At 62.6% G+C, this 23127-nt stretch overlaps 3 protein-coding genes across 3 annotated transcripts; all 3 read left to right on the plus strand.

Annotated features, from left to right (window-relative positions):
• The first annotated feature begins 2139 nt into the window (after window positions 1-2139).
• LOC129199829 (coiled-coil domain-containing protein 81-like) lies at window positions 2140-5403 on the plus strand. The gene is made up of 9 exons (XM_054810876.1): window positions 2140-2256; window positions 2740-2801; window positions 2935-3088; window positions 3488-3744; window positions 3927-4012; window positions 4485-4576; window positions 4680-4767; window positions 4995-5100; window positions 5260-5403. Exons 1-9 carry the CDS (start codon window positions 2184-2186, stop codon window positions 5401-5403), a joined length of 1062 nt encoding a protein of 353 aa, XP_054666851.1. The 5' UTR covers window positions 2140-2183.
• Window positions 5404-8687: 3284 nt separating this feature from the next.
• LOC129199830 (coiled-coil domain-containing protein 81-like) lies at window positions 8688-12574 on the plus strand. Its single transcript, XM_054810878.1, has 9 exons — window positions 8688-8741; window positions 9847-9972; window positions 10106-10259; window positions 10659-10915; window positions 11098-11183; window positions 11656-11747; window positions 11851-11938; window positions 12166-12271; window positions 12431-12574. The coding sequence occupies exons 1-9, from the start codon at window positions 8688-8690 to the stop codon at window positions 12572-12574; spliced, it is 1107 nt and encodes a 368-aa protein (XP_054666853.1).
• Window positions 12575-16477: 3903 nt separating this feature from the next.
• On the plus strand, window positions 16478-20720 carry LOC129199589 (coiled-coil domain-containing protein 81-like). Its single transcript, XM_054810298.1, has 11 exons — window positions 16478-16594; window positions 17073-17134; window positions 17268-17421; window positions 17821-18077; window positions 18260-18345; window positions 18818-18909; window positions 19013-19100; window positions 19328-19433; window positions 19593-19730; window positions 20107-20282; window positions 20507-20720. The coding sequence occupies exons 1-11, from the start codon at window positions 16522-16524 to the stop codon at window positions 20619-20621; spliced, it is 1347 nt and encodes a 448-aa protein (XP_054666273.1). The 5' UTR covers window positions 16478-16521; the 3' UTR covers window positions 20622-20720.
• The last annotated feature ends 2407 nt before the right edge of the window (window positions 20721-23127 follow it).

A 23127-nucleotide genomic window follows, 5' to 3' on the forward strand; every position in this document is an offset into this window, starting at 1 on the left:
GGAGAGGCAGGCAGCATCCCAGCCAAAGCACAACAGAACCCTGTGCGTGGGGGTCCCCCTCTCCTGCCCTTCCCGTTTGTCCGTCCGTCTGTCTGCCCGTCCACTGACGGCAGCTCCTGGGGACAGAAGCTCTTTCCCTCCCTGATGTCCCTTGCGGGCTAGGAGCCAGCTCCGGTGTCCGGCCTCGAACCAGGCACCCTGTCCCGTCCACATGGGTGGGTACCCACCCGCTGGGCGCTCAGGACAGCCTTTCCATAGGAGACCCTCAGCTCCGGGGGGGCCAAAGACCAAAGACTGGCCCAGCTGCTGGGCTCTGCCTTCCCATAGCAGGCAGCCTGTGCTTCCTGTCCCCGCGCAGTGACTCCCCAGCTCCCGGCCCTGCAGCCCCCCGGTCGGAGGCCTTTCCGGGCAAATGGGCTTGGGGGACTGGTCCTGCCAGTCAGCCATGACAGGCCACGCGACCGGCGGTATCCCCCCCAGGACACAGGGCACGGGGGCCTCAGAGCACAGCCTCTCTGCATCCAAGCACCACCTTGCAGGGATAACCAGAGCTCCGTGGCTGCTCACCGCACTCCCTCAGAGCAGGTTCGCCCTGGCAAGAGAAAACGTTGGGCTTGGTGCTCTTGAAGAGCTACGTTCGCATGGAGCAACGTGCTTCATGGAAGACACTCCTTAGTTGAGCCCTCGACTGACCCCCAGGAACTGTCCAATGGCCTTCTTGGTAGAAAGTTTATTCATTTACAAAAGAGAGAAGCTTTTCAAAGTGAAAAAGGCCTCCTCGGCAAGGCAAACTACAGCATGAAGAAGAAGGCCATGGTCTGGATGCAGCAGCATACACAACTAAGCCAGACCCATGTCACTCAAGGGTCTACACAGGGACCACTACTACTGAATATCTTCCTTAACGACATAGCTAGTGGGTTGAGTGCACCCCCAGCAAGTCTGCAGATGCCACTGAGTGCTTGGAATTTGGGGGTTCCTTTGGGCAGTCCAGAGTCCAGCTCTCACGGGACCTGGAAGGGCGAGATTCCCATCCCCCCCGCACGCTGCTGCTGCTGCTCTTCCCTTCCATAGCGTGTGTTTTGCCTCGAGCAATGGCAGGACAGGCTGCTCGGTGACGCTGCTCAGCGTGCTGGCACCTGCACTCCGGTGCGCCCTGCTTTTCTGGATGGCTCATTGCTATCTACCCTTTTTGGGGGGAGCCTCAGCCCTTCGGGGCCTCCTTGTTGCTCTGCTGTTGGGGTGCGGGCTGATGGGACCTTTGTGCCTTGCTCGGGTAACGGTCTCCTCTTTCCTCTTTCCCTCTGCCTGCAGGGCTTTCTCCTTTTTTCCTGGCGCTGCTGTTAGCCTCTCTCTTCCTCCTGGAGCTGTACTCAGGGTTCCTGTGGGATAGCGGGGCCGCTGGGGGTTGGGCAGAGCGTTTGGGAAGCCAATAGTCATACCTAGGGAAGTCTTCCAGGACAGCGAGTGTGTGTGGGAGGATGCCTTTGCAAGGCACATTGTGTCTTTGCAGCAGCCCATGCACCATGTGCTGTTGCGGTCGTCCTCTGTGGATCCCGGTGTGGTGAAAGAGGTCTGTCCCAGTGGCCGTAGGGGACAGGAGGGGCTGAGTGTTGTCTCGTGAACCAAAGCTTCGGGTTGCTTCCCCTTGTGGCCTGGGGTGGACCTCTCCGGCCCTGTTCTGAGCGCGCGAAGCCCCTTCATCATTGATGCACATTCCTTCCCGGCTTCCGAGAGCTCCTCCGTGGCCGGCCCAGGGGGACTGAGTTGAGATACGCAGACGGGAGTGTCAGCACCGCAGCCTCGGGTGCCCAGCAGGGCTGCCCTGCCCATGCCGGGCCCAAACGTGGGTGGGGCTGCGAGGTGACGGGTCCCCACAGCCCTGTGTGACATGGTGTGACGTCACAGTGGGACACCGGCATCACAGTGACAGCTCCCGCTCCCCACCGTGCACCCCGGGCCACACTCCCTGTCGAGGCCTGGGCAACGCCAGAGCTGCTCTGGCCAGTGCTCTGCTGCGCAGGAGCTGCCCTGCTGCCAGGAGGAGGCGAGAGGAGGCGGCGGGAGAGCGTTGGAGACGCTGCTTGAGGGAGCGGCAAAGAGGAGGAAGAGGAGAGAAGCAGAGGGGTTTTGCAGCAGGACAAGCATCTCTCCCCCAGCTGCTGCAGTGCCAGGGGGCAAAGATGATTAAATACCTGCTCTTTAACCCCTTGAAGCCCGAGGATCTCCCAACCCTCAAGGAGCTCACCACCAGCGGTAAGGCCCTGGGGGGCCCTTGCAGGAGCACTCTCGGAGCCGAGACGAAGTGGAGACGAGCTGGGGAAACCCTGAGGCTGGGGCTGTAGCGGAGGTCTTTGCGGGGGGGGGGGGGGGGGGGGGGGGGAGGGACCGGTGGCTGCAAGGCGAGCCCCGCCTGATGGTGCCTCTGGGCGCGAGGGTGGCTTTGGCAGCCCAGGTCTCTAGCCACTGCCTGTGTCAAAGGGCAGGATCCCCTTCCCCAAAACACTACGGATGCCTGCCTTTCCTCCCCAGGCCCGTCCTGGGCACAGGGCAGGCTTCTTGGAGGCTGGGGGGCGGTCAAGAGGGCAGCTGGGCTGCCCCGGTGCTGCAAGTGTTTGCTCAGGGCAAGGGGGGGCTTGAGTGCACTCCACTGTCGCCATCGCCTCCCTACGTAGGGGGATGCTGGACGGTTGGCCGTCGCTGACTCAGAGCATGGCATGCCTTTCCTTTCCTTTCCAGAAATCTGCAAAGTCTGGGCTTCCACATCTAGGCACATCCGGAGACAGCTCTTGCAGAAGAGGGTGAGCCTTGCTTCCCGCCCGTGCCCCATCTTGCCCCTCCAGGCCTCCGGAGCAGGGCACAACGAGTCATCTGGCAGCCTTCCCGCCTCTGCCCAGCCCTGCCAATGCTCCCTCTTCTTGCTTGCATTTTCAGGCAGTGGACATTGGAGTCGGGACATTTGCACTTGTCCCAGCGCATGCCATGGTGGGAGAGGACAAGGTTTTGCCTGTGGAGAGACCCGTGTTCCAGCCGTGCAGGCTTCTGAGGAAATTTTACAAGCTCAAGTGTGCAAAGAGCAAAATTCCTGGTAAGAAGAGGGGGGCTTCCCCTGCACAGCCCTTGCATTTGGCTTTTTGGCTTGGTGCCCACACCTCTGTGACGTGGCCGAGCAAAGGCTCTTCCAACCTGGAGAACGCTGAGCGTGGGCACACGTACGGCAGCCAGCCCAGCACCCTGCCCCTCCGCGGGGAGCCAGCCCCATCTCCCCAGCTCACCCTACGCTCCAGCCGGCTGCTCGCAGAAGGAGGCAAAGCTGCTCTTTGCCTTCCGCTGTCCATCAGGTCCGTTCTGGAGAGGCGGCCTGAAGCTGAAAGGGGACGCTCTCTGGCAGAGCGTTGCCCGAGGGCTGGGCGCTGATGGCACCTTGTCTCAGAGGTGGCTGAACTGCGGTGGGAGTGACTTGGTTGCTTTGCGCTTGTTTCCCTAGACGAGACACCGTTCGTTCAGCTGGACTTTGAGCACATTGCGGCTGACATCCACTTCCGCCGAGAAATCGTGGAGCGCTGCATACACGAGACCCTGCTTTTCTTTGCTGGGGCCCTCCGAGACAATAAGGAGGTGGAATTCTCCTTCAAGGGCCTTGGCATCCTTGCTGTACGAAGAAAAGTGGTCAGCATGACCTTCTCTGATGACTGCCTGCTGGAGCTGGATCCCACAGGGAACATGCTGGAAGCTCTTCTCGGGGTGAGCTTGTCATTTCTCCGGGGCTGCTCCTCGTGGCTCTGTGGCAATGCTGTCAAAGCTCTCTCCAGCAGCTTTCTCTTGGCTGCCGACACTGCTCTTTGAGCCGTGAGACGGTTTGTCGCCGTTGTGATTAACCAGCACGTGCCCTGCGCGTCTGCTGACGTGTCTCTGTCCCCTTGCAGGACTCGAAGATGATGAGTATCGTGGCCTTTGCAGGCAAAAACAATTTTAGTCGGCTCAGTCGAGACGGGGTCATCACGCTGCCAAGGTGAGCAGGATGGCTCCTGCAGCTCCCAGCTGGTCAAGGGAGCAACTGCTCAGCCCCTGCTGTGGGGGCACCCTCTTGCCAGGGCTCCTCTCCTGCCAAACTTAGGCAAGACCAGCTCCTGCCCAGGAGAGCTGCCCCGTCCGGCCGCTGCTCGTTCCTCTCCACCTTGGAGAGTGCAGGCAAAGCGGCCAGTCTGCTCTGGATGAGCCCTGAGAGAGGGGGAGAGGCGGGAGGGTCTGCGGGGGCAGCAGGGAGGGCGTGTGCTGGGATCATCGGCTTTCTGGCAGGAAGGCGAGGGAGGGAAGCAGCGGCCGAGGCTGGTGGAGACCGTGGGGCCCCTCAGGTCCCACAGAGAGCTGCATCCCCCAGGGACTTGGCAGCGGCTCCCAAAGATGCCTGCCAGCAGCCTGTTAGCGTCAGCCCCAAGGGAGGGTGGTGCCCTTTCACCCAGCTGGTGCCCTCTTGTTTCCAGGCTTGCACTTGAGATCCCCCACCAAGGGGACCCGGCAACTTCTCTGAAGCCCAGGAGAGAGTCGGCACCTTGGGGCGGGGGTGCCCGCAGAGGTAATGTCCCAGCTGAGGGCTGGCAGGGGGCTGTGGGTGCTCCTCTCTGGCCCGCAGGGTCCCAAAGACGCTGTTGCACTTTTCTCTTGCCTCCCGCTTGCAGTGAGCGTGCTAGATCCAGTGTTCCTGGCTCAGCGGAGGGTTTCTCTAGCCAGGCAGCAGGCTAAAGCCACGAAAGCTGGCCAAGCCAGGTGAGCCTCCTGGAGGAGCGGTGTGGCTGGGGGCGCGGGGGCACGCCGTGCCCTGGCTGTAGTGCGAGTGAGATGTTTCCCTTGGCCGGGGTGCCTGTGCTCATGCCGAAAGGCCCCGGAGACGTCGTCCTGCTGGGCGCGTCACCCTCCTGCCGAACGGCCTGGTGGTGCCAGAGCAACCGGCTCAGGCTGAACTCCCACAAGCTCAGCCTGCCCTGCCTCTTTAGATTCCTGCCAGTGGTCCACAAGGCCCAGGAGGAGCTGAAGCAGCCCAAACCTCCAGCTCAGCCGCGGTTGAAGCTCCCTGCGTGTGCTCCGCAGCCCTCAGTAACGGTACGCCCTAGGGATCTGCCAGCCCTGCGTCACATTTCGGGCTCTGGGCCCGGGCAGGAGAGGCAGCAAGAGCTGCCCGCTGTCCAGCCCTCCTGCCCTGCCCAAGCCCGAGGAGACTAACGCCGCATGCGTGGTGTGTGGTATGTGCGTGGCCTCCAGGGAACGAGCTCCCTCCGGACTGAGAGGGCAGAAAAAAGACTCCGGCTGCTGATGGCATCCAAGCGCCAAGAGGTGGAAGAGGAAGCGTGGCGCCAATACCATGCCGACAGAACAAGGCAGAACATGGGCCGAGGCCAGGTATAGCATGCACTTCACAGCCCCCAGGACAAGGGCATTTCCCCTCCCCGCTCCCTGGGAGGGCGGCAGGGAAGGTCTCCCGGCACCGATGCGGCCGCGGTGCTCTGGCCAACTGGCCAGGCGGGGGTCTTCTCTCTGCCCGCTGCCCTGCACGTTGCCCTGCAGGAGAAGCCGTCCCTCAGGCCCCAGGCTGAAGCGCGCAGTTGGCAGTGGCACGGGCAGTCTCTTTTGTGCCCGTGCGCCTCTGCGAGGGGTCAGCAGCACTGCCTTGGACACCAAGCCAAGCCCGTGCAAGTCACACGCCTGGGCCGAAGCCTTGGGAGCAGCCCCAGCTCTTGGTGGCAGCGCTTGAGGAGAGTGTCTTCTGCCTTTGCAGAGCCCCTGCCGCCACGTGTTTGAGGATCCCTATCGCCCTCCCCACGTCCTGAGAAAGGCCTATGCCGAGAAGCTGAAGGAGAGGCTACAGGAGAAGGAGAGCTGCCAAAGCCTTGCGAGGCCGAGAGCACCTGAGGGGCGGGCAGAGCTGTGCCGCCCGGAGACAGCATGGGCGAGGTAACTGTGTCCGGGTCTCGGCCCTGCCTGGATTCACCCCCGGCTGATCGGCAATCTTCTCGCTGCAGACTGGTTGGGGCACAAGGGCCCACGAGACACCACGCAGAGCAGCAGGCTGGCCTCGGCAGCACCTCTGAGAACTACTGGCCTGAGCCAGGCTTTGGGGTGTTGCGGGCCCTTCACCCCAGCCACAGAGCTGAGGCCCTTTCTTCTGTGTCCTTTAGCAAGGGGGAGAAGACGAGGCTCTTGGAGCGCCGTGGGGAAGGGAAGGCCCAGGGCCTGCCGCCCATGCCCAGAAGCTGCCAGCAGCCCCAGAGAGTCCATTGGAAGGAGCCTTAACCATCACAACGGCCAGCCTTTTCAGCAGGAGAGCTGTCGGCAACGGGTGGCAGGGGCGAGGAGTGCCTTTGCAAAGGGGAACGTGACCAATAAAGGCTGCTGGTGCCCGTGCCCAGCCGGAGTGACCGTGCTGCTCCCTGCATCGCCTTTCTCTGCGGCCGAGGGGACAGGAGGGGCCCTGCAGCCGCCTGGTCAGAGGGGTTTCCGGGCAAATGGGCGGGGGGGACTGGTCCCGCCAGTCAGCCACCACAGGCCACGTGATGGGAAGAGCAGCGTCTCTGCCGGGGCACGTGGCATGGGGGCTGCTGGGAGCTGGGGGTGGGGCTCCTGCCATGGCCTGGCTGGGGGGTGTGTTGTCCCTGCAGCACTGTCGTCCTCCTGGGGTGCCCAGTGGAGAGCCCATGTTACAAAAGGCTTTGTCGTCCTGTTAGCAACGGCCTGCTCTTCAGTAGCAACCGCGAAGGTAGCACTGACGGGGAAGGCTCTCGTGAACACTTCACAAGGCACTAGGCTGTAATGAGCAGGAGGGTGCTGCTCCCGCTGTCGGGCCCAGGAAGTTGCCGGCACGTTTTCTACCGGCGCAGGGAAAGTGAGAGATGAGGAAGGACGGCGTGCGTGTCGGCTCCTGCAGAGGCCGGGAAAAGCTCTGGGCAGCTCTGAGCCCTGGAGGTGCCCAGGCTTCCCTAGGCTACGCAGCTTGGCGTCCTCCAGCTCCTCGAGATGCAGGAACGGCCGGGCTTAGAGGCCACTTTCCGGGGGCCCCTCTGCAGCCCCACGCATGTCCTCAGGGCAAGGCCGTGGGTACAAAAGGCGATGGGGGCCGTCTGCCTGGGTGCCACTGCGTGCGTCTGCGTGCGAACGTGCAGGCACGGGGCGCTGGGAGAGGCAGGCAGCATCCCAGCCAAAGCACAACAGAACCCTGTGCGTGGGGGTCCCCCTCTCCTGCCCTTCCCGTTCGTCCGTCCGTCTGTCCATCCGTCCACTGACGGCAGCTCCTGGGGACAGAAGCTCTTTCCCTCCCTGACGTCCCTTGCGGGCTAGGAGCCAGCTCCGGTGTCCGGCCTCGAACCAGGCACCCTGTCCCGTCCACATGGGTGGGTACCCACCCGCTGGGCGCTCAGGACAGCCTTTCCATAGGAGACCCTCAGCTCCGGGGGGGCCAAAGACCAAAGACTGGCCCAGCTGCTGGGCTCTGCCTTCCCATAGCAGGCAGCCTGTGCTTCCTGTCCCCGCGCAGTGACTCCCCAGCTCCCGGCCCTGCAGCCCCCCGGTCGGAGGCCTTTCCGGGCAAATGGGCTTGGGGGACTGGTCCTGCCAGTCAGCCATGACAGGCCACGCGACCGGCGGTATCCCCCCCAGGACACAGGGCACGGGGGCCTCAGAGCACAGCCTCTCTGCATCCAAGCACCACCTTGCAGGGATAACCAGAGCTCCGTGGCTGCTCACCGCACTCCCTCAGAGCAGGTTCGCCCTGGCAGGAGAAAACGTTGGGCTTGGTGCTCCTTGAAGAGCTACGTTCGCATGGAGCAACGTGCTTCATGGAAGACACTCCTTAGTTGAGCCCTCGACTGACCCCCAGGAACTGTCCAATGGCCTTCTTGGTAGAAAGTTTATTCATTTACAAAAGAGAGAAGCTTTTCAAAGTGAAAAAGGCCTCCTCGGCAAGGCAAACTACAGCATGAAGAAGAAGGCCATGGTCTGGATGCAGCAGCATACACAACTAAGCCAGACCCATGTCACTCAAGGGTCTACACAGGGACCACTACTACTGAATATCTTCCTTAACGACATAGCTAGTGGGTTGAGTGCACCCCCAGCAAGTCTGCAGATGCCACTGAGTGCTTGGAATTTGGGGGTTCCTTTGGGCAGTCCAGAGTCCAGCTCTCACGGGACCTGGAAGGGCGAGATTCCCATCCCCCCCGCACGCTGCTGCTGCTGCTCTTCCCTTCCATAGCGTGTGTTTTGCCTCGAGCAATGGCAGGACAGGCTGCTCGGTGACGCTGCTCAGCGTGCTGGCACCTGCACTCCGGTGCGCCCTGCTTTTCTGGATGGCTCATTGCTATCTACCCTTTTTGGGGGGAGCCTCAGCCCTTCGGGGCCTCCTTGTTGCTCTGCTGTTGGGGTGCGGGCTGATGGGACCTTTGTGCCTTGGTCGGGTAACGGTCTCCTCTTTCCTCTTTCCCTCTGCCTGCAGGGCTTTCCCCTTTTTTCCTGGCGCTGCTGTTAGCCTCTCTCTTCCTCCTGGAGCTGTACTCAGGGTTCCTGTGGGATAGCGGGGCCGCTGGGGGTTGGGCAGAGCGTTTGGGAAGCCAATAGTCATACCTAGGGAAGTCTTCCAGGACAGCGAGTGTGTGTGGGAGGATGCCTTTGCAAGGCACATTGTGTCTTTGCAGCAGCCCATGCACCATGTGCTGTTGCGGTCGTCCTCTGTGGATCCCGGTGTGGTGAAAGAGGTCTGTCCCAGTGGCCGTAGGGGACAGGAGGGGCTGAGTGTTGTCTCGTGAACCAAAGCTTCGGGTTGCTTCCCCTTGTGGCCTGGGGTGGACCTCTCCGGCCCTGTTCTGAGCGCGCGAAGCCCCTTCATCATTGATGCACATTCCTTCCCGGCTTCCGAGAGCTCCTCCGTGGCCGGCCCAGGGGGACTGAGTTGAGATACGCAGACGGGAGTGTCAGCACCGCAGCCTCGGGTGCCCAGCAGGGCTGCCCTGCCCATGCCGGGCCCAAACGTGGGTGGGGCTGCGAGGTGACGGGTCCCCACAGCCCTGTGTGACATGGTGTGACGTCACAGTGGGACACCGGCATCACAGTGACAGCTCCCGCTCCCCACCGTGCACCCCGGGCCACACTCCCTGTCGAGGCCTGGGCAACGCCAGAGCTGCTCTGGCCAGTGCTCTGCTGCGCAGGAGCTGCCCTGCTGCCAGGAGGAGGCGAGAGGAGGCGGCGGGAGAGCGTTGGAGACGCTGCTTGAGGGAGCGGCAAAGAGGAGGAAGAGGAGAGAAGCAGAGGGGTTTTGCAGCAGGACAAGCATCTCTCCCCCAGCTGCTGCAGTGCCAGGGGGCAAAGATGATTAAATACCTGCTCTTTAACCCCTTGAAGCCCGAGGATCTCCCAGCCCTCAAGGAGCTCACCACCAGCGGTAAGGCCCTGGGGGGCCCTTGCAGGAGCACTCTCGGAGCCGAGACGAAGTGGAGATGAGCTGGGGAAACCCTGAGGCTGGGGCTGTAGCGGAGGTCTTTGCGGGGGGGGGGGGGGGGGGGGGGGCGGGGAGGGACCGGTGGCTGCAAGGCGAGCCCCGCCTGATGGTGCCTCTGGGCGCGAGGGTGGCTTTGGCAGCCCAGGTCTCTAGCCACTGCCTGTGTCAAAGGGCAGGATCCCCTTCCCCAAAACACTACGGATGCCTGCCTTTCCTCCCCAGGCCCGTCCTGGGCACAGGGCAGGCTTCTTGGAGGCTGGGGGGCGGTCAAGAAGGCAGCTGGGCTGCCCCGGTGCTGCAAGTGTTTGCTCAGGGCAAGGGGGGGCTTGAGTGCACTCCACTGTCGCCATCGCCTCCCTACGTAGGGGGATGCTGGACGGTTGGCCGTCGCTGACTCAGAGCATGGCATGCCTTTCCTTTCCTTTCCAGAAATCTGCAAAGTCTGGGCTTCCACATCTAGGCACATCCGGAGACAGCTCTTGCAGAAGAGGGTGAGCCTTGCCTCCCGCCCGTGCCCCATCTTGCCCCTCCAGGCCTCCGGAGCAGGGCACAACGAGTCATCTGGCAGCCTTCCCGCCTCTGCCCAGCCCTGCCAATGCTCCCTTTTCTTGCTTGCATTTTCAGGCAGTGGACATTGGAGTCGGGACATTTGCACTTGTCCCAGCGCATGCCATGGTGGGAGAGGACAAGGTTTTGCCTGTGGAGAGACCCGTGTTCCAGCCGTGCAGGCTTCTGAGGAAATTTTACAAGCTCAAGTGTGCAAAGAGCAAAATTCCTGGTAAGAAGAGGGGGGCTTCCCCTGCACAGCCCTTGCATTTGGCTTTTTGGCTTGGTGCCCACACCTCTGTGACGTGGCCGAGCAAAGGCTCTTCCAACCTGGAGAACGCTGAGCGTGGGCACACGTACGGCAGCCAGCCCAGCACCCTGCCCCTCCGCGGGGAGCCAGCCCCATCTCCCCAGCTCACCCTACGCTCCAGCCGGCTGCTCGCAGAAGGAGGCAAAGCTGCTCTTTGCCTTCCGCTGTCCATCAGGTCCGTTCTGGAGAGGCGGCCTGAAGCTGAAAGGGGACGCTCTCTGGCAGAGCGTTGCCCGAGGGCTGGGCGCTGATGGCACCTTGTCTCAGAGGTGGCTGAACTGCGGTGGGAGTGACTTGGTTGCTTTGCGCTTGTTTCCCTAGACGAGACACCGTTCGTTCAGCTGGACTTTGAGCACATTGCGGCTGACATCCACTTCCGCCGAGAAATCGTGGAGCGCTGCATACACGAGACCCTGCTTTTCTTTGCTGGGGCCCTCCGAGACAATAAGGAGGTGGAATTCTCCTTCAAGGGCCTTGGCATCCTTGCTGTACGAAGAAAAGTGGTCAGCATGACCTTCTCTGATGACTGCCTGCTGGAGCTGGATCCCACAGGGAACATGCTGGAAGCTCTTCTCGGGGTGAGCTTGTCATTTCTCCGGGGCTGCTCCTCGTGGCTCTGTGGCAATGCTGTCAAAGCTCTCTCCAGCAGCTTTCTCTTGGCTGCCGACACTGCTCTTTGAGCCGTGAGACGGTTTGTCGCCGTTGTGATTAACCAGCACGTGCCCTGCGCGTCTGCTGACGTGTCTCTGTCCCCTTGCAGGACTCGAAGATGATGAGTATCGTGGCCTTTGCAGGCAAAAACAATTTTAGTCGGCTCAGTCGAGACGGGGTCATCACGCTGCCAAGGTGAGCAGGATGGCTCCTGCAGCTCCCAGCTGGTCAAGGGAGCAACTGCTCAGCCCCTGCTGTGGGGGCACCCTCTTGCCAGGGCTCCTCTCCTGCCAAACTTAGGCAAGACCAGCTCCTGCCCAGGAGAGCTGCCCCATCCGGCCGCTGCTCGTTCCTCTCCACCTTGGAGAGTGCAGGCAAAGCGGCCAGTCTGCTCTGGATGAGCCCTGAGAGAGGGGGAGAGGCGGGAGGGTCTGCGGGGGCAGCAGGGAGGGCGTGTGCTGGGATCATCGGCTTTCTGGCAGGAAGGCGAGGGAGGGAAGCAGCGGCCGAGGCTGGTGGAGACCGTGGGGCCCCTCAGGTCCCACAGAGAGCTGCATCCCCCAGGGACTTGGCAGCGGCTCCCAAAGATGCCTGCCAGCAGCCTGTTAGCGTCAGCCCCAAGGGAGGGTGGTGCCCTTTCACCCAGCTGGTGCCCTCTTGTTTCCAGGCTTGCACTTGAGATCCCCCACCAAGGGGACCCGGCAACTTCTCTGAAGCCCAGGAGAGAGTCGGCACCTTGGGGCGGGGGTGCCCGCAGAGGTAATGTCCCAGCTGAGGGCTGGCAGGGGGCTGTGGGTGCTCCTCTCTGGCCCGCAGGGTCCCAAAGACGCTGTTGCACTTTTCTCTTGCCTCCCGCTTGCAGTGAGCGTGCTAGATCCAGTGTTCCTGGCTCAGCGGAGGGTTTCTCTAGCCAGGCAGCAGGCTAAAGCCACGAAAGCTGGCCAAGCCAGGTGAGCCTCCTGGAGGAGCGGTGTGGCTGGGGGCGCGGGGGCACGCCGTGCCCTGGCTGTAGTGCGAGTGAGATGTTTCCCTTGGCCGGGGTGCCTGTGCTCATGCCGAAAGGCCCCGGAGACGTCGTCCTGCTGGGCGCGTCACCCTCCTGCCGAACGGCCTGGTGGTGCCAGAGCAACCGGCTCAGGCTGAACTCCCACAAGCTCAGCCTGCCCTGCCTCTTTAGATTCCTGCCAGTGGTCCACAAGGCCCAGGAGGAGCTGAAGCAGCCCAAACCTCCAGCTCAGCCGCGGTTGAAGCTCCCTGCGTGTGCTCCGCAGCCCTCAGTAACGGTACGCCCTAGGGATCTGCCAGCCCTGCGTCACATTTCGGGCTCTGGGCCCGGGCAGGAGAGGCAGCAAGAGCTGCCCGCTGTCCAGCCCTCCTGCCCTGCCCAAGCCCGAGGAGACTAACGCCGCATGCGTGGTGTGTGGTATGTGCGTGGCCTCCAGGGAACGAGCTCCCTCCGGACTGAGAGGGCAGAAAAAAGACTCCGGCTGCTGATGGCATCCAAGCGCCAAGAGGTGGAAGAGGAAGCGTGGCGCCAATACCATGCCGACAGAACAAGGCAGAACATGGGCCGAGGCCAGGTATAGCATGCACTTCACAGCCCCCAGGACAAGGGCATTTCCCCTCCCCGCTCCCTGGGAGGGCGGCAGGGAAGGTCTCCCGGCACCGATGCGGCCGCGGTGCTCTGGCCAACTGGCCAGGCGGGGGTCTTCTCTCTGCCCGCTGCCCTGCACGTTGCCCTGCAGGAGAAGCCGTCCCTCAGGCCCCAGGCTGAAGCGCGCAGTTGGCAGTGGCACGGGCAGTCTCTTTTGTGCCCGTGCGCCTCTGCGAGGGGTCAGCAGCACTGCCTTGGACACCAAGCCAAGCCCGTGCAAGTCACACGCCTGGGCCGAAGCCTTGGGAGCAGCCCCAGCTCTTGGTGGCAGCGCTTGAGGAGAGTGTCTTCTGCCTTTGCAGAGCCCCTGCCGCCACGTGTTTGAGGATCCCTATCGCCCTCCCCACGTCCTGAGAAAGGCCTATGCCGAGAAGCTGAAGGAGAGGCTACAGGAGAAGGAGAGCTGCCAAAGCCTTGCGAGGCCGAGAGCACCTGAGGGGCGGGCAGAGCTGTGCCGCCCGGAGACAGCATGGGCGAGGTAACTGTGTCCGGGTCTCGGCCCTGCCTGGATTCACCCCCGGCTGATCGGCAATCTTCTCGCTGCAGACTGGTTGGGGCACAAGGGCCCACGAGACACCACGCAGAGCAGCAGGCTGGCCTCGGCAGCACCTCTGAGAACTACTGGCCTGAGCCAGGCTTTGGGGTGTTGCGGGCCCTTCACCCCAGCCACAGAGCTGAGGCCCTTTCTTCTGTGTCCTTTAGCAAGGGGGAGAAGACGAGGCTCTTGGAGCGCCGTGGGGAAGGGAAGGCCCAGGGCCTGCCGCCCATGCCCAGAAGCTGCCAGCAGCCCCAGAGAGTCCATTGGAAGGAGCCTTAACCATCACAACGGCCAGCCTTTTCAGCAGGAGAGCTGTCGGCAACGGGTGGCAGGGGCGAGGAGTGCCTTTGCAAAGGGGAACGTGACCAATAAAGGCTGCTGGTGCCCGTGCCCAGCCGGAGTGACCGTGCTGCTCCCTGCATCGCCTTTCTCTGCGGCCGAGGGGACAGGAGGGGCCCTGCAGCCGCCTGGTCAGAGGGGTTTCCGGGCAAATGGGCGGGGGGGACTGGTCCCGCCAGTCAGCCACCACAGGCCACGTGATGGGAAGAGCAGCGTCTCTGCCGGGGCACGTGGCATGGGGGCTGCTGGGAGCTGGGGGTGGGGCTCCTGCCATGGCCTGGCTGGGGGGTGTGTTGTCCCTGCAGCACTGTCGTCCTCCTGGGGTGCCCAGTGGAGAGCCCATGTTACAAAAGGCTTTGTCGTCCTGTTAGCAACGGCCTGCTCTTCAGTAGCAACCGCGAAGGTAGCACTGACGGGGAAGGCTCTCGTGAACACTTCACAAGGCACTAGGCTGTAATGAGCAGGAGGGTGCTGCTCCCGCTGTCGGGCCCAGGAAGTTGCCGGCACGTTTTCTACCGGCGCAGGGAAAGTGAGAGATGAGGAAGGACGGCGTGCGTGTCGGCTCCTGCAGAGGCCGGGAAAAGCTCTGGGCAGCTCTGAGCCCTGGAGGTGCCCAGGCTTCCCTAGGCTACGCAGCTTGGCGTCCTCCAGCTCCTCGAGATGCAGGAACGGCCGGGCTTAGAGGCCACTTTCCGGGGGCCCCTCTGCAGCCCCACGCATGTCCTCAGGGCAAGGCCGTGGGTACAAAAGGCGATGGGGGCCGTCTGCCTGGGTGCCACTGCGTGCGTCTGCGTGCGCACGTGCAGGCACGGGGCGCTGGGAGAGGCAGGCAGCATCCCAGCCAAAGCACAACAGAACCCTGTGCGTGGGGGTCCCCCTCTCCTGCCCTTCCCGTTTGTCCGTCCGTCTGTCCGCCCGTCCACTGACGGCAGCTCCTGGGGACAGAAGCTCTTTCCCTCCCTGATGTCCCTTGTGGGCTAGGAGCCAGCTCCGGTGTCCGGCCTCGAACCAGGCACCCTGTCCCGTCCACATGGGTGGGTACCCACCCGCTGGGCGCTCAGGACAGCCTTTCCATAGGAGACCCTCAGCTCCGGGGGGGCCAAAGACCAAAGACTGGCCCAGCTGCTGGGCTCTGCCTTCCCATAGCAGGCAGCCTGTGCTTCCTGTCCCCGCGCAGTGACTCCCCAGCTCCCGGCCCTGCAGCCCCCCGGTCGGAGGCCTTTCCGGGCAAATGGGCTTGGGGGACTGGTCCTGCCAGTCAGCCATGACAGGCCACGCGACCAGCGGTATCCCCCCCAGGACACAGGGCACGGGGGCCTCAGAGCACAGCCTCTCTGCATCCAAGCACCACCTTGCAGGGATAACCAGAGCTCCGTGGCTGCTCACCGCACTCCCTCAGAGCAGGTTCGCCCTGGCAAGAGAAAACGTTGGGCTTGGTGCTCTTGAAGAGCTACGTTCGCATGGAGCAACGTGCTTCATGGAAGACACTCCTTAGTTGAGCCCTCGACTGACCCCCAGGAACTGTCCAATGGCCTTCTTGGTAGAAAGTTTATTCATTTACAAAAGAGAGAAGCTTTTCAAAGTGAAAAAGGCCTCCTCGGCAAGGCAAACTACAGCATGAAGAAGAAGGCCATGGTCTGGATGCAGCAGCATACACAACTAAGCCAGACCCATGTCACTCAAGGGTCTACACAGGGACCACTACTACTGAATATCTTCCTTAACGACATAGCTAGTGGGTTGAGTGCACCCCCAGCAAGTCTGCAGATGCCACTGAGTGCTTGGAATTTGGGGGTTCCTTTGGGCAGTCCAGAGTCCAGCTCTCACGGGACCTGGAAGGGCGAGATTCCCATCCCCCCCGCACGCTGCTGCTGCTGCTCTTCCCTTCCATAGCGTGTGTTTTGCCTCGAGCAATGGCAGGACAGGCTGCTCGGTGACGCTGCTCAGCGTGCTGGCACCTGCACTCCGGTGCGCCCTGCTTTTCTGGATGGCTCATTGCTATCTACCCTTTTTGGGGGGAGCCTCAGCCCTTCGGGGCCTCCTTGTTGCTCTGCTGTTGGGGTGCGGGCTGATGGGACCTTTGTGCCTTGGTCGGGTAACGGTCTCCTCTTTCCTCTTTCCCTCTGCCTGCAGGGCTTTCCCCTTTTTTCCTGGCGCTGCTGTTAGCCTCTCTCTTCCTCCTGGAGCTGTACTCAGGGTTCCTGTGGGATAGCGGGGCCGCTGGGGGTTGGGCAGAGCGTTTGGGAAGCCAATAGTCATACCTAGGGAAGTCTTCCAGGACAGCGAGTGTGTGTGGGAGGATGCCTTTGCAAGGCACATTGTGTCTTTGCAGCAGCCCATGCACCATGTGCTGTTGCGGTCGTCCTCTGTGGATCCCGGTGTGGTGAAAGAGGTCTGTCCCAGTGGCCGTAGGGGACAGGAGGGGCTGAGTGTTGTCTCGTGAACCAAAGCTTCGGGTTGCTTCCCCTTGTGGCCTGGGGTGGACCTCTCCGGCCCTGTTCTGAGCGCGCGAAGCCCCTTCATCATTGATGCACATTCCTTCCCGGCTTCCGAGAGCTCCTCCGTGGCCGGCCCAGGGGGACTGAGTTGAGATACGCAGACGGGAGTGTCAGCACCGCAGCCTCGGGTGCCCAGCAGGGCTGCCCTGCCCATGCCGGGCCCAAACGTGGGTGGGGCTGCGAGGTGACGGGTCCCCACAGCCCTGTGTGACATGGTGTGACGTCACAGTGGGACACCGGCATCACAGTGACAGCTCCCGCTCCCCACCGTGCACCCCGGGCCACACTCCCTGTCGAGGCCTGGGCAACGCCAGAGCTGCTCTGGCCAGTGCTCTGCTGCGCAGGAGCTGCCCTGCTGCCAGGAGGAGGCGAGAGGAGGCGGCGGGAGAGCGTTGGAGACGCTGCTTGAGGGAGCGGCAAAGAGGAGGAAGAGGAGAGAAGCAGAGGGGTTTTGCAGCAGGACAAGCATCTCTCCCCCAGCTGCTGCAGTGCCAGGGGGCAAAGATGATTAAATACCTGCTCTTTAACCCCTTGAAGCCCGAGGATCTCCCAACCCTCAAGGAGCTCACCACCAGCGGTAAGGCCCTGGGGGGCCCTTGCAGGAGCACTCTCGGAGCCGAGACGAAGTGGAGATGAGCTGGGGAAACCCTGAGGCTGGGGCTGTAGCGGAGGTCTTTGCGGGGGGGGGGGGGGGGGGGGAGGGACCGGTGGCTGCAAGGCGAGCCCCGCCTGATGGTGCCTCTGGGCGCGAGGGTGGCTTTGGCAGCCCAGGTCTCTAGCCACTGCCTGTGTCAAAGGGCAGGATCCCCTTCCCCAAAACACTACGGATGCCTGCCTTTCCTCCCCAGGCCCGTCCTGGGCACAGGGCAGGCTTCTTGGAGGCTGGGGGGCGGTCAAGAAGGCAGCTGGGCTGCCCCGGTGCTGCAAGTGTTTGCTCAGGGCAAGGGGGGGCTTGAGTGCACTCCACTGTCGCCATCGCCTCCCTACGTAGGGGGATGCTGGACGGTTGGCCGTCGCTGACTCAGAGCATGGCATGCCTTTCCTTTCCTTTCCAGAAATCTGCAAAGTCTGGGCTTCCACATCTAGGCACATCCGGAGACAGCTCTTGCAGAAGAGGGTGAGCCTTGCCTCCCGCCCGTGCCCCATCTTGCCCCTCCAGGCCTCCGGAGCAGGGCACAACGAGTCATCTGGCAGCCTTCCCGCCTCTGCCCAGCCCTGCCAATGCTCCCTTTTCTTGCTTGCATTTTCAGGCAGTGGACATTGGAGTCGGGACATTTGCACTTGTCCCAGCGCATGCCATGGTGGGAGAGGACAAGGTTTTGCCTGTGGAGAGACCCGTGTTCCAGCCGTGCAGGCTTCTGAGGAAATTTTACAAGCTCAAGTGTGCAAAGAGCAAAATTCCTGGTAAGAAGAGGGGGGCTTCCCCTGCACAGCCCTTGCATTTGGCTTTTTGGCTTGGTGCCCACACCTCTGTGACGTGGCCGAGCAAAGGCTCTTCCAACCTGGAGAACGCTGAGCGTGGGCACACGTACGGCAGCCAGCCCAGCACCCTGCCCCTCCGCGGGGAGCCAGCCCCATCTCCCCAGCTCACCCTACGCTCCAGCCGGCTGCTCGCAGAAGGAGGCAAAGCTGCTCTTTGCCTTCCGCTGTCCATCAGGTCCGTTCTGGAGAGGCGGCCTGAAGCTGAAAGGGGACGCTCTCTGGCAGAGCGTTGCCCGAGGGCTGGGCGCTGATGGCACCTTGTCTCAGAGGTGGCTGAACTGCGGTGGGAGTGACTTGGTTGCTTTGCGCTTGTTTCCCTAGACGAGACACCGTTCGTTCAGCTGGACTTTGAGCACATTGCGGCTGACATCCACTTCCGCCGAGAAATCGTGGAGCGCTGCATACACGAGACCCTGCTTTTCTTTGCTGGGGCCCTCCGAGACAATAAGGAGGTGGAATTCTCCTTCAAGGGCCTTGGCATCCTTGCTGTACGAAGAAAAGTGGTCAGCATGACCTTCTCTGATGACTGCCTGCTGGAGCTGGATCCCACAGGGAACATGCTGGAAGCTCTTCTCGGGGTGAGCTTGTCATTTCTCCGGGGCTGCTCCTCGTGGCTCTGTGGCAATGCTGTCAAAGCTCTCTCCAGCAGCTTTCTCTTGGCTGCCGACACTGCTCTTTGAGCCGTGAGACGGTTTGTCGCCGTTGTGATTAACCAGCACGTGCCCTGCGCGTCTGCTGACGTGTCTCTGTCCCCTTGCAGGACTCGAAGATGATGAGTATCGTGGCCTTTGCAGGCAAAAACAATTTTAGTCGGCTCAGTCGAGACGGGGTCATCACGCTGCCAAGGTGAGCAGGATGGCTCCTGCAGCTCCCAGCTGGTCAAGGGAGCAACTGCTCAGCCCCTGCTGTGGGGGCACCCTCTTGCCAGGGCTCCTCTCCTGCCAAACTTAGGCAAGACCAGCTCCTGCCCAGGAGAGCTGCCCCGTCCGGCCGCTGCTCGTTCCTCTCCACCTTGGAGAGTGCAGGCAAAGCGGCCAGTCTGCTCTGGATGAGCCCTGAGAGAGGGGGAGAGGCGGGAGGGTCTGCGGGGGCAGCAGGGAGGGCGTGTGCTGGGATCATCGGCTTTCTGGCAGGAAGGCGAGGGAGGGAAGCAGCGGCCGAGGCTGGTGGAGACCGTGGGGCCCCTCAGGTCCCACAGAGAGCTGCATCCCCCAGGGACTTGGCAGCGGCTCCCAAAGATGCCTGCCAGCAGCCTGTTAGCGTCAGCCCCAAGGGAGGGTGGTGCCCTTTCACCCAGCTGGTGCCCTCTTGTTTCCAGGCTTGCACTTGAGATCCCCCACCAAGGGGACCCGGCAACTTCTCTGAAGCCCAGGAGAGAGTCGGCACCTTGGGGCGGGGGTGCCCGCAGAGGTAATGTCCCAGCTGAGGGCTGGCAGGGGGCTGTGGGTGCTCCTCTCTGGCCCGCAGGGTCCCAAAGACGCTGTTGCACTTTTCTCTTGCCTCCCGCTTGCAGTGAGCGTGCTAGATCCAGTGTTCCTGGCTCAGCGGAGGGTTTCTCTAGCCAGGCAGCAGGCTAAAGCCACGAAAGCTGGCCAAGCCAGGTGAGCCTCCTGGAGGAGCGGTGTGGCTGGGGGCGCGGGGGCACGCCGTGCCCTGGCTGTAGTGCGAGTGAGATGTTTCCCTTGGCCGGGGTGCCTGTGCTCATGCCGAAAGGCCCCGGAGACGTCGTCCTGCTGGGCGCGTCACCCTCCTGCCGAACGGCCTGGTGGTGCCAGAGCAACCGGCTCAGGCTGAACTCCCACAAGCTCAGCCTGCCCTGCCTCTTTAGATTCCTGCCAGTGGTCCACAAGGCCCAGGAGGAGCTGAAGCAGCCCAAACCTCCAGCTCAGCCGCGGTTGAAGCTCCCTGCGTGTGCTCCGCAGCCCTCAGTAACGGTACGCCCTAGGGATCTGCCAGCCCTGCGTCACATTTCGGGCTCTGGGCCCGGGCAGGAGAGGCAGCAAGAGCTGCCCGCTGTCCAGCCCTCCTGCCCTGCCCAAGCCCGAGGAGACTAACGCCGCATGCGTGGTGTGTGGTATGTGCGTGGCCTCCAGGGAACGAGCTCCCTCCGGACTGAGAGGGCAGAAAAAAGACTCCGGCTGCTGATGGCATCCAAGCGCCAAGAGGTGGAAGAGGAAGCGTGGCGCCAATACCATGCCGACAGAACGAGGCAGAACATGGGCCGAGGCCAGGTATGGCATGCACTTCACAGCCCCCAGGACAAGGGCATTTCCCCTCCCCGCTCCCTGGGAGGGCGGCAGGGAAAGTCTCCCGGCACCGGTGCGGCCGCGGTGCTCTGGCCAACTGGCCAGGCGGGGGTCTTCTCTCTGCCCGCTGCCCTGCACGTTGCCCTGCAGGAGAAGCCGTCCCTCAGGCCCCAGGCTGAAGCGCGCAGTTGGCAGTGGCACGGGCAGTCTCTTTTGTGCCCGTGCGCCTCTGCGAGGGGTCAGCAGCACTGCCTTGGACACCAAGCCAAGCCCGTGCAAGTCACACGCCTGGGCCGAAGCCTTGGGAGCAGCCCCAGCTCTTGGTGGCAGCGCTTGAGGAGAGTGTCTTCTGCCTTTGCAGAGCCCCTGCCGCCACGTGTTTGAGGATCCCTATCGCCCTCCCCACGTCCTGAGAAAGGCCTATGCCGAGAAGCTGAAGGAGAGGCTACAGGAGAAGGAGAGCTGCCAAAGCCTTGCGAGGCCGAGAGCACCTGAGGGGCGGGCAGAGCTGTGCCGCCCGGAGACAGCATGGGCGAGGTAACTGTGTCCGGGTCTCGGCCCTGCCTGGATTCACCCCCGGCTGATCGGCAATCTTCTCGCTGCAGACTGGTTGGGGCACAAGGGCCCACGAGACACCACGCAGAGCAGCAGGCTGGCCTCGGCAGCACCTCTGAGAACTACTGGCCTGAGCCAGGCTTTGGGGTGTTGCGGGCCCTTCACCCCAGCCACAGAGCTGAGGCCCTTTCTTCTGTGTCCTTTAGCAAGGGGGAGAAGACGAGGCTCTTGGAGCGCCGTGGGGAAGGGAAGGCCCAGGGCCTGCCGCCCATGCCCAGAAGCTGCCAGCAGCCCCAGAGAGTCCATTGGAAGGAGCCTTAACCATCACAACGGCCAGCCTTTTCAGCAGGAGAGCTGTCGGCAACGGGTGGCAGGGGCGAGGAGTGCCTTTGCAAAGGGGAACGTGACCAATAAAGGCTGCTGGTGCCCGTGCCCAGCCGGAGTGACCGTGCTGCTCCCTGCATCGCCTTTCTCTGCGGCCGAGGGGACAGGAGGGGCCCTGCAGCCGCCTGGTCAGAGGGGTTTCCGGGCAAATGGGCGGGGGGGACTGGTCCCGCCAGTCAGCCACCACAGGCCACGTGATGGGAAGAGCAGCGTCTCTGCCGGGGCACGTGGCATGGGGGCTGCTGGGAGCTGGGGGTGGGGCTCCTGCCATGGCCTGGCTGGGGGGTGTGTTGTCCCTGCAGCACTGTCGTCCTCCTGGGGTGCCCAGTGGAGAGCCCATGTTACAAAAGGCTTTGTCGTCCTGTTAGCAACGGCCTGCTCTTCAGTAGCAACCGCGAAGGTAGCACTGACGGGGAAGGCTCTCGTGAACACTTCACAAGGCACTAGGCTGTAATGAGCAGGAGGGTGCTGCTCCCGCTGTCGGGCCCAGGAAGTTGCCGGCACGTTTTCTACCGGCACAGGGAAAGTGAGAGATGAGGAAGGACGGCGTGCGTGTCGGCTCCTGCAGAGGCCGGGAAAAGCTCTGGGCAGCTCTGAGCCCTGGAGGTGCCCAGGCTTCCCTAGGCTACGCAGCTTGGCGTCCTCCAGCTCCTCGAGATGCAGGAACGGCCGGGCTTAGAGGCCACTTTCCGGGGGCCCCTCTGCAGCCCCACGCATGTCCTCAGGGCAAGGCCGTGGGTACAAAAGGCGATGGGGGCCGTCTGCCTGGGTGCCACTGCGTGCGTCTGCGTGCGCACGTGCAGGCACGGGGCGCTGGGAGAGGCAGGCAGCATCCCAGCCAAAGCACAACAGAACCCTGTGCGTGGGGGTCCCCCTCTCCTGCCCTTCCCGTTTGTCCGTCCGTCTGTCCGCCCGTCCACTGACGGCAGCTCCTGGGGACAGAAGCTCTTTCCCTCCCTGATGTCCCTTGCGGGCTAGGAGCCAGCTCCGGTGTCCGGCCTCGAACCAGGCACCCTGTCCCGTCCACATGGGTGGGTACCCACCCGCTGGGCGCTCAGGACAGCCTTTCCATAGGAGACCCTCAGCTCCGGGGGGGCCAAAGACCAAAGACTGGCCCAGCTGCTGGGCTCTGCCTTCCCATAGCAGGCAGCCTGTGCTTCCTGTCCCCGCGCAGTGACTCCCCAGCTCCCGGCCCTGCAGCCCCCCGGTCGGAGGCCTTTCCGGGCAAATGGGCTTGGGGGACTGGTCCTGCCAGTCAGCCATGACAGGCCACGCGACCGGCGGTATCCCCCCCAGGACACAGGGCACGGGGGCCTCAGAGCACAGCCTCTCTGCATCCAAGCACCACCTTGCAGGGATAACCAGAGCTCCGTGGCTGCTCACCGCACTCCCTCAGAGCAGGTTCGCCCTGGCAAGAGAAAACGTTGGGCTTGGTGCTCCTTGAAGAGCTACGTTCGCATGGAGCAACGTGCTTCATGGAAGACACTCCTTAGTTGAGCCCTCGACTGACCCCCAGGAACTGTCCAATGGCCTTCTTGGTAGAAAGTTTATTCATTTACAAAAGAGAGAAGCTTTTCAAAGTGAAAAAGGCCTCCTCGGCAAGGCAAACTACAGCATGAAGAAGAAGGCCATGGTCTGGATGCAGCAGCATACACAACTAAGCTAGACCCATGTCACTCAAGGGTCTACACAGGGACCACTACTACTGAATATCTTCCTTAACGACATAGCTAGTGGGTTGAGTGCACCCCCAGCAAGTCTGCAGATGCCACTGAGTGCTTGGAATTTGGGGGTTCCTTTGGGCAGTCCAGAGTCCAGCTCTCACGGGACCTGGAAGGGCGAGATTCCCATCCCCCCGCACGCTGCTGCTGCTGCTCTTCCCTTCCATAGCGTGTGTTTTGCCTCGAGCAATGGCAGGACAGGCTGCTCGGTGACGCTGCTCAGCGTACTGGCACCTGCACTCCGGTGCGCCCTGCTTTTCTGGATGGCTCATTGCTATCTACCCTTTTTGGGGGGAGCCTCAGCCCTTCGGGGCCTCCTTGTTGCTCTGCTGTTGGGGTGCGGGCTGATGGGACCTTTGTGCCTTGCTCGGGTAACGGTCTCCTCTTTCCTCTTTCCCTCTGCCTGCAGGGCTTTCTCCTTTTTTCCTGGCGCTGCTGTTAGCCTCTCTCTTCCTCCTGGAGCTGTACTCAGGGTTCCTGTGGGATAGCGGGGCCGCTGGGGGTTGGGCAGAGCGTTTGGGAAGCCAATAGTCATACCTAGGGAAGTCTTCCAGGACAGCGAGTGTGTGTGGGAGGATGCCTTTGCAAGGCACATTGTGTCTTTGCAGCAGCCCATGCACCATGTGCTGTTGCGGTCGTCCTCTGTGGATCCCGGTGTGGTGAAAGAGGTCTGTCCCAGTGGCCGTAGGGGACAGGAGGGGCTGAGTGTTGTCTCGTGAACC

This window comes from Grus americana, chromosome Z (genome assembly GCF_028858705.1).
Source record: "Grus americana isolate bGruAme1 chromosome Z, bGruAme1.mat, whole genome shotgun sequence".
Lineage (NCBI taxonomy): Eukaryota > Metazoa > Chordata > Aves > Gruiformes > Gruidae > Grus > Grus americana.

Excerpts from the sequence above, each read along its gene's own strand:
- LOC129199829 (XM_054810876.1), top strand. The coding sequence starts at position 2,184 with ATGATTAAATACCTGCTCTTTAACCCCTTGAAGCCCGAGGATCTCCCA. Across the intron at positions 4,013-4,484 it reads GGGGTCATCACGCTGCCAAG|GCTTGCACTTGAGATCCCCC; the intron begins GTGAGCAGGATG and ends TCTTGTTTCCAG. Across the intron at positions 4,577-4,679 it reads GGGCGGGGGTGCCCGCAGAG|TGAGCGTGCTAGATCCAGTG; the intron begins GTAATGTCCCAG and ends TCCCGCTTGCAG.
- LOC129199830 (XM_054810878.1), top strand. The coding sequence starts at position 8,688 with ATGCACCATGTGCTGTTGCGGTCGTCCTCTGTGGATCCCGGTGTGGTG. Across the intron at positions 10,916-11,097 it reads TGCTGGAAGCTCTTCTCGGG|GACTCGAAGATGATGAGTAT; the intron begins GTGAGCTTGTCA and ends GTCCCCTTGCAG. Across the intron at positions 11,184-11,655 it reads GGGGTCATCACGCTGCCAAG|GCTTGCACTTGAGATCCCCC; the intron begins GTGAGCAGGATG and ends TCTTGTTTCCAG.
- LOC129199589 (XM_054810298.1), top strand. The coding sequence starts at position 16,522 with ATGATTAAATACCTGCTCTTTAACCCCTTGAAGCCCGAGGATCTCCCA. Across the intron at positions 16,595-17,072 it reads CAAGGAGCTCACCACCAGCG|AAATCTGCAAAGTCTGGGCT; the intron begins GTAAGGCCCTGG and ends TTTCCTTTCCAG. Across the intron at positions 19,434-19,592 it reads CTCCGCAGCCCTCAGTAACG|GGAACGAGCTCCCTCCGGAC; the intron begins GTACGCCCTAGG and ends CGTGGCCTCCAG.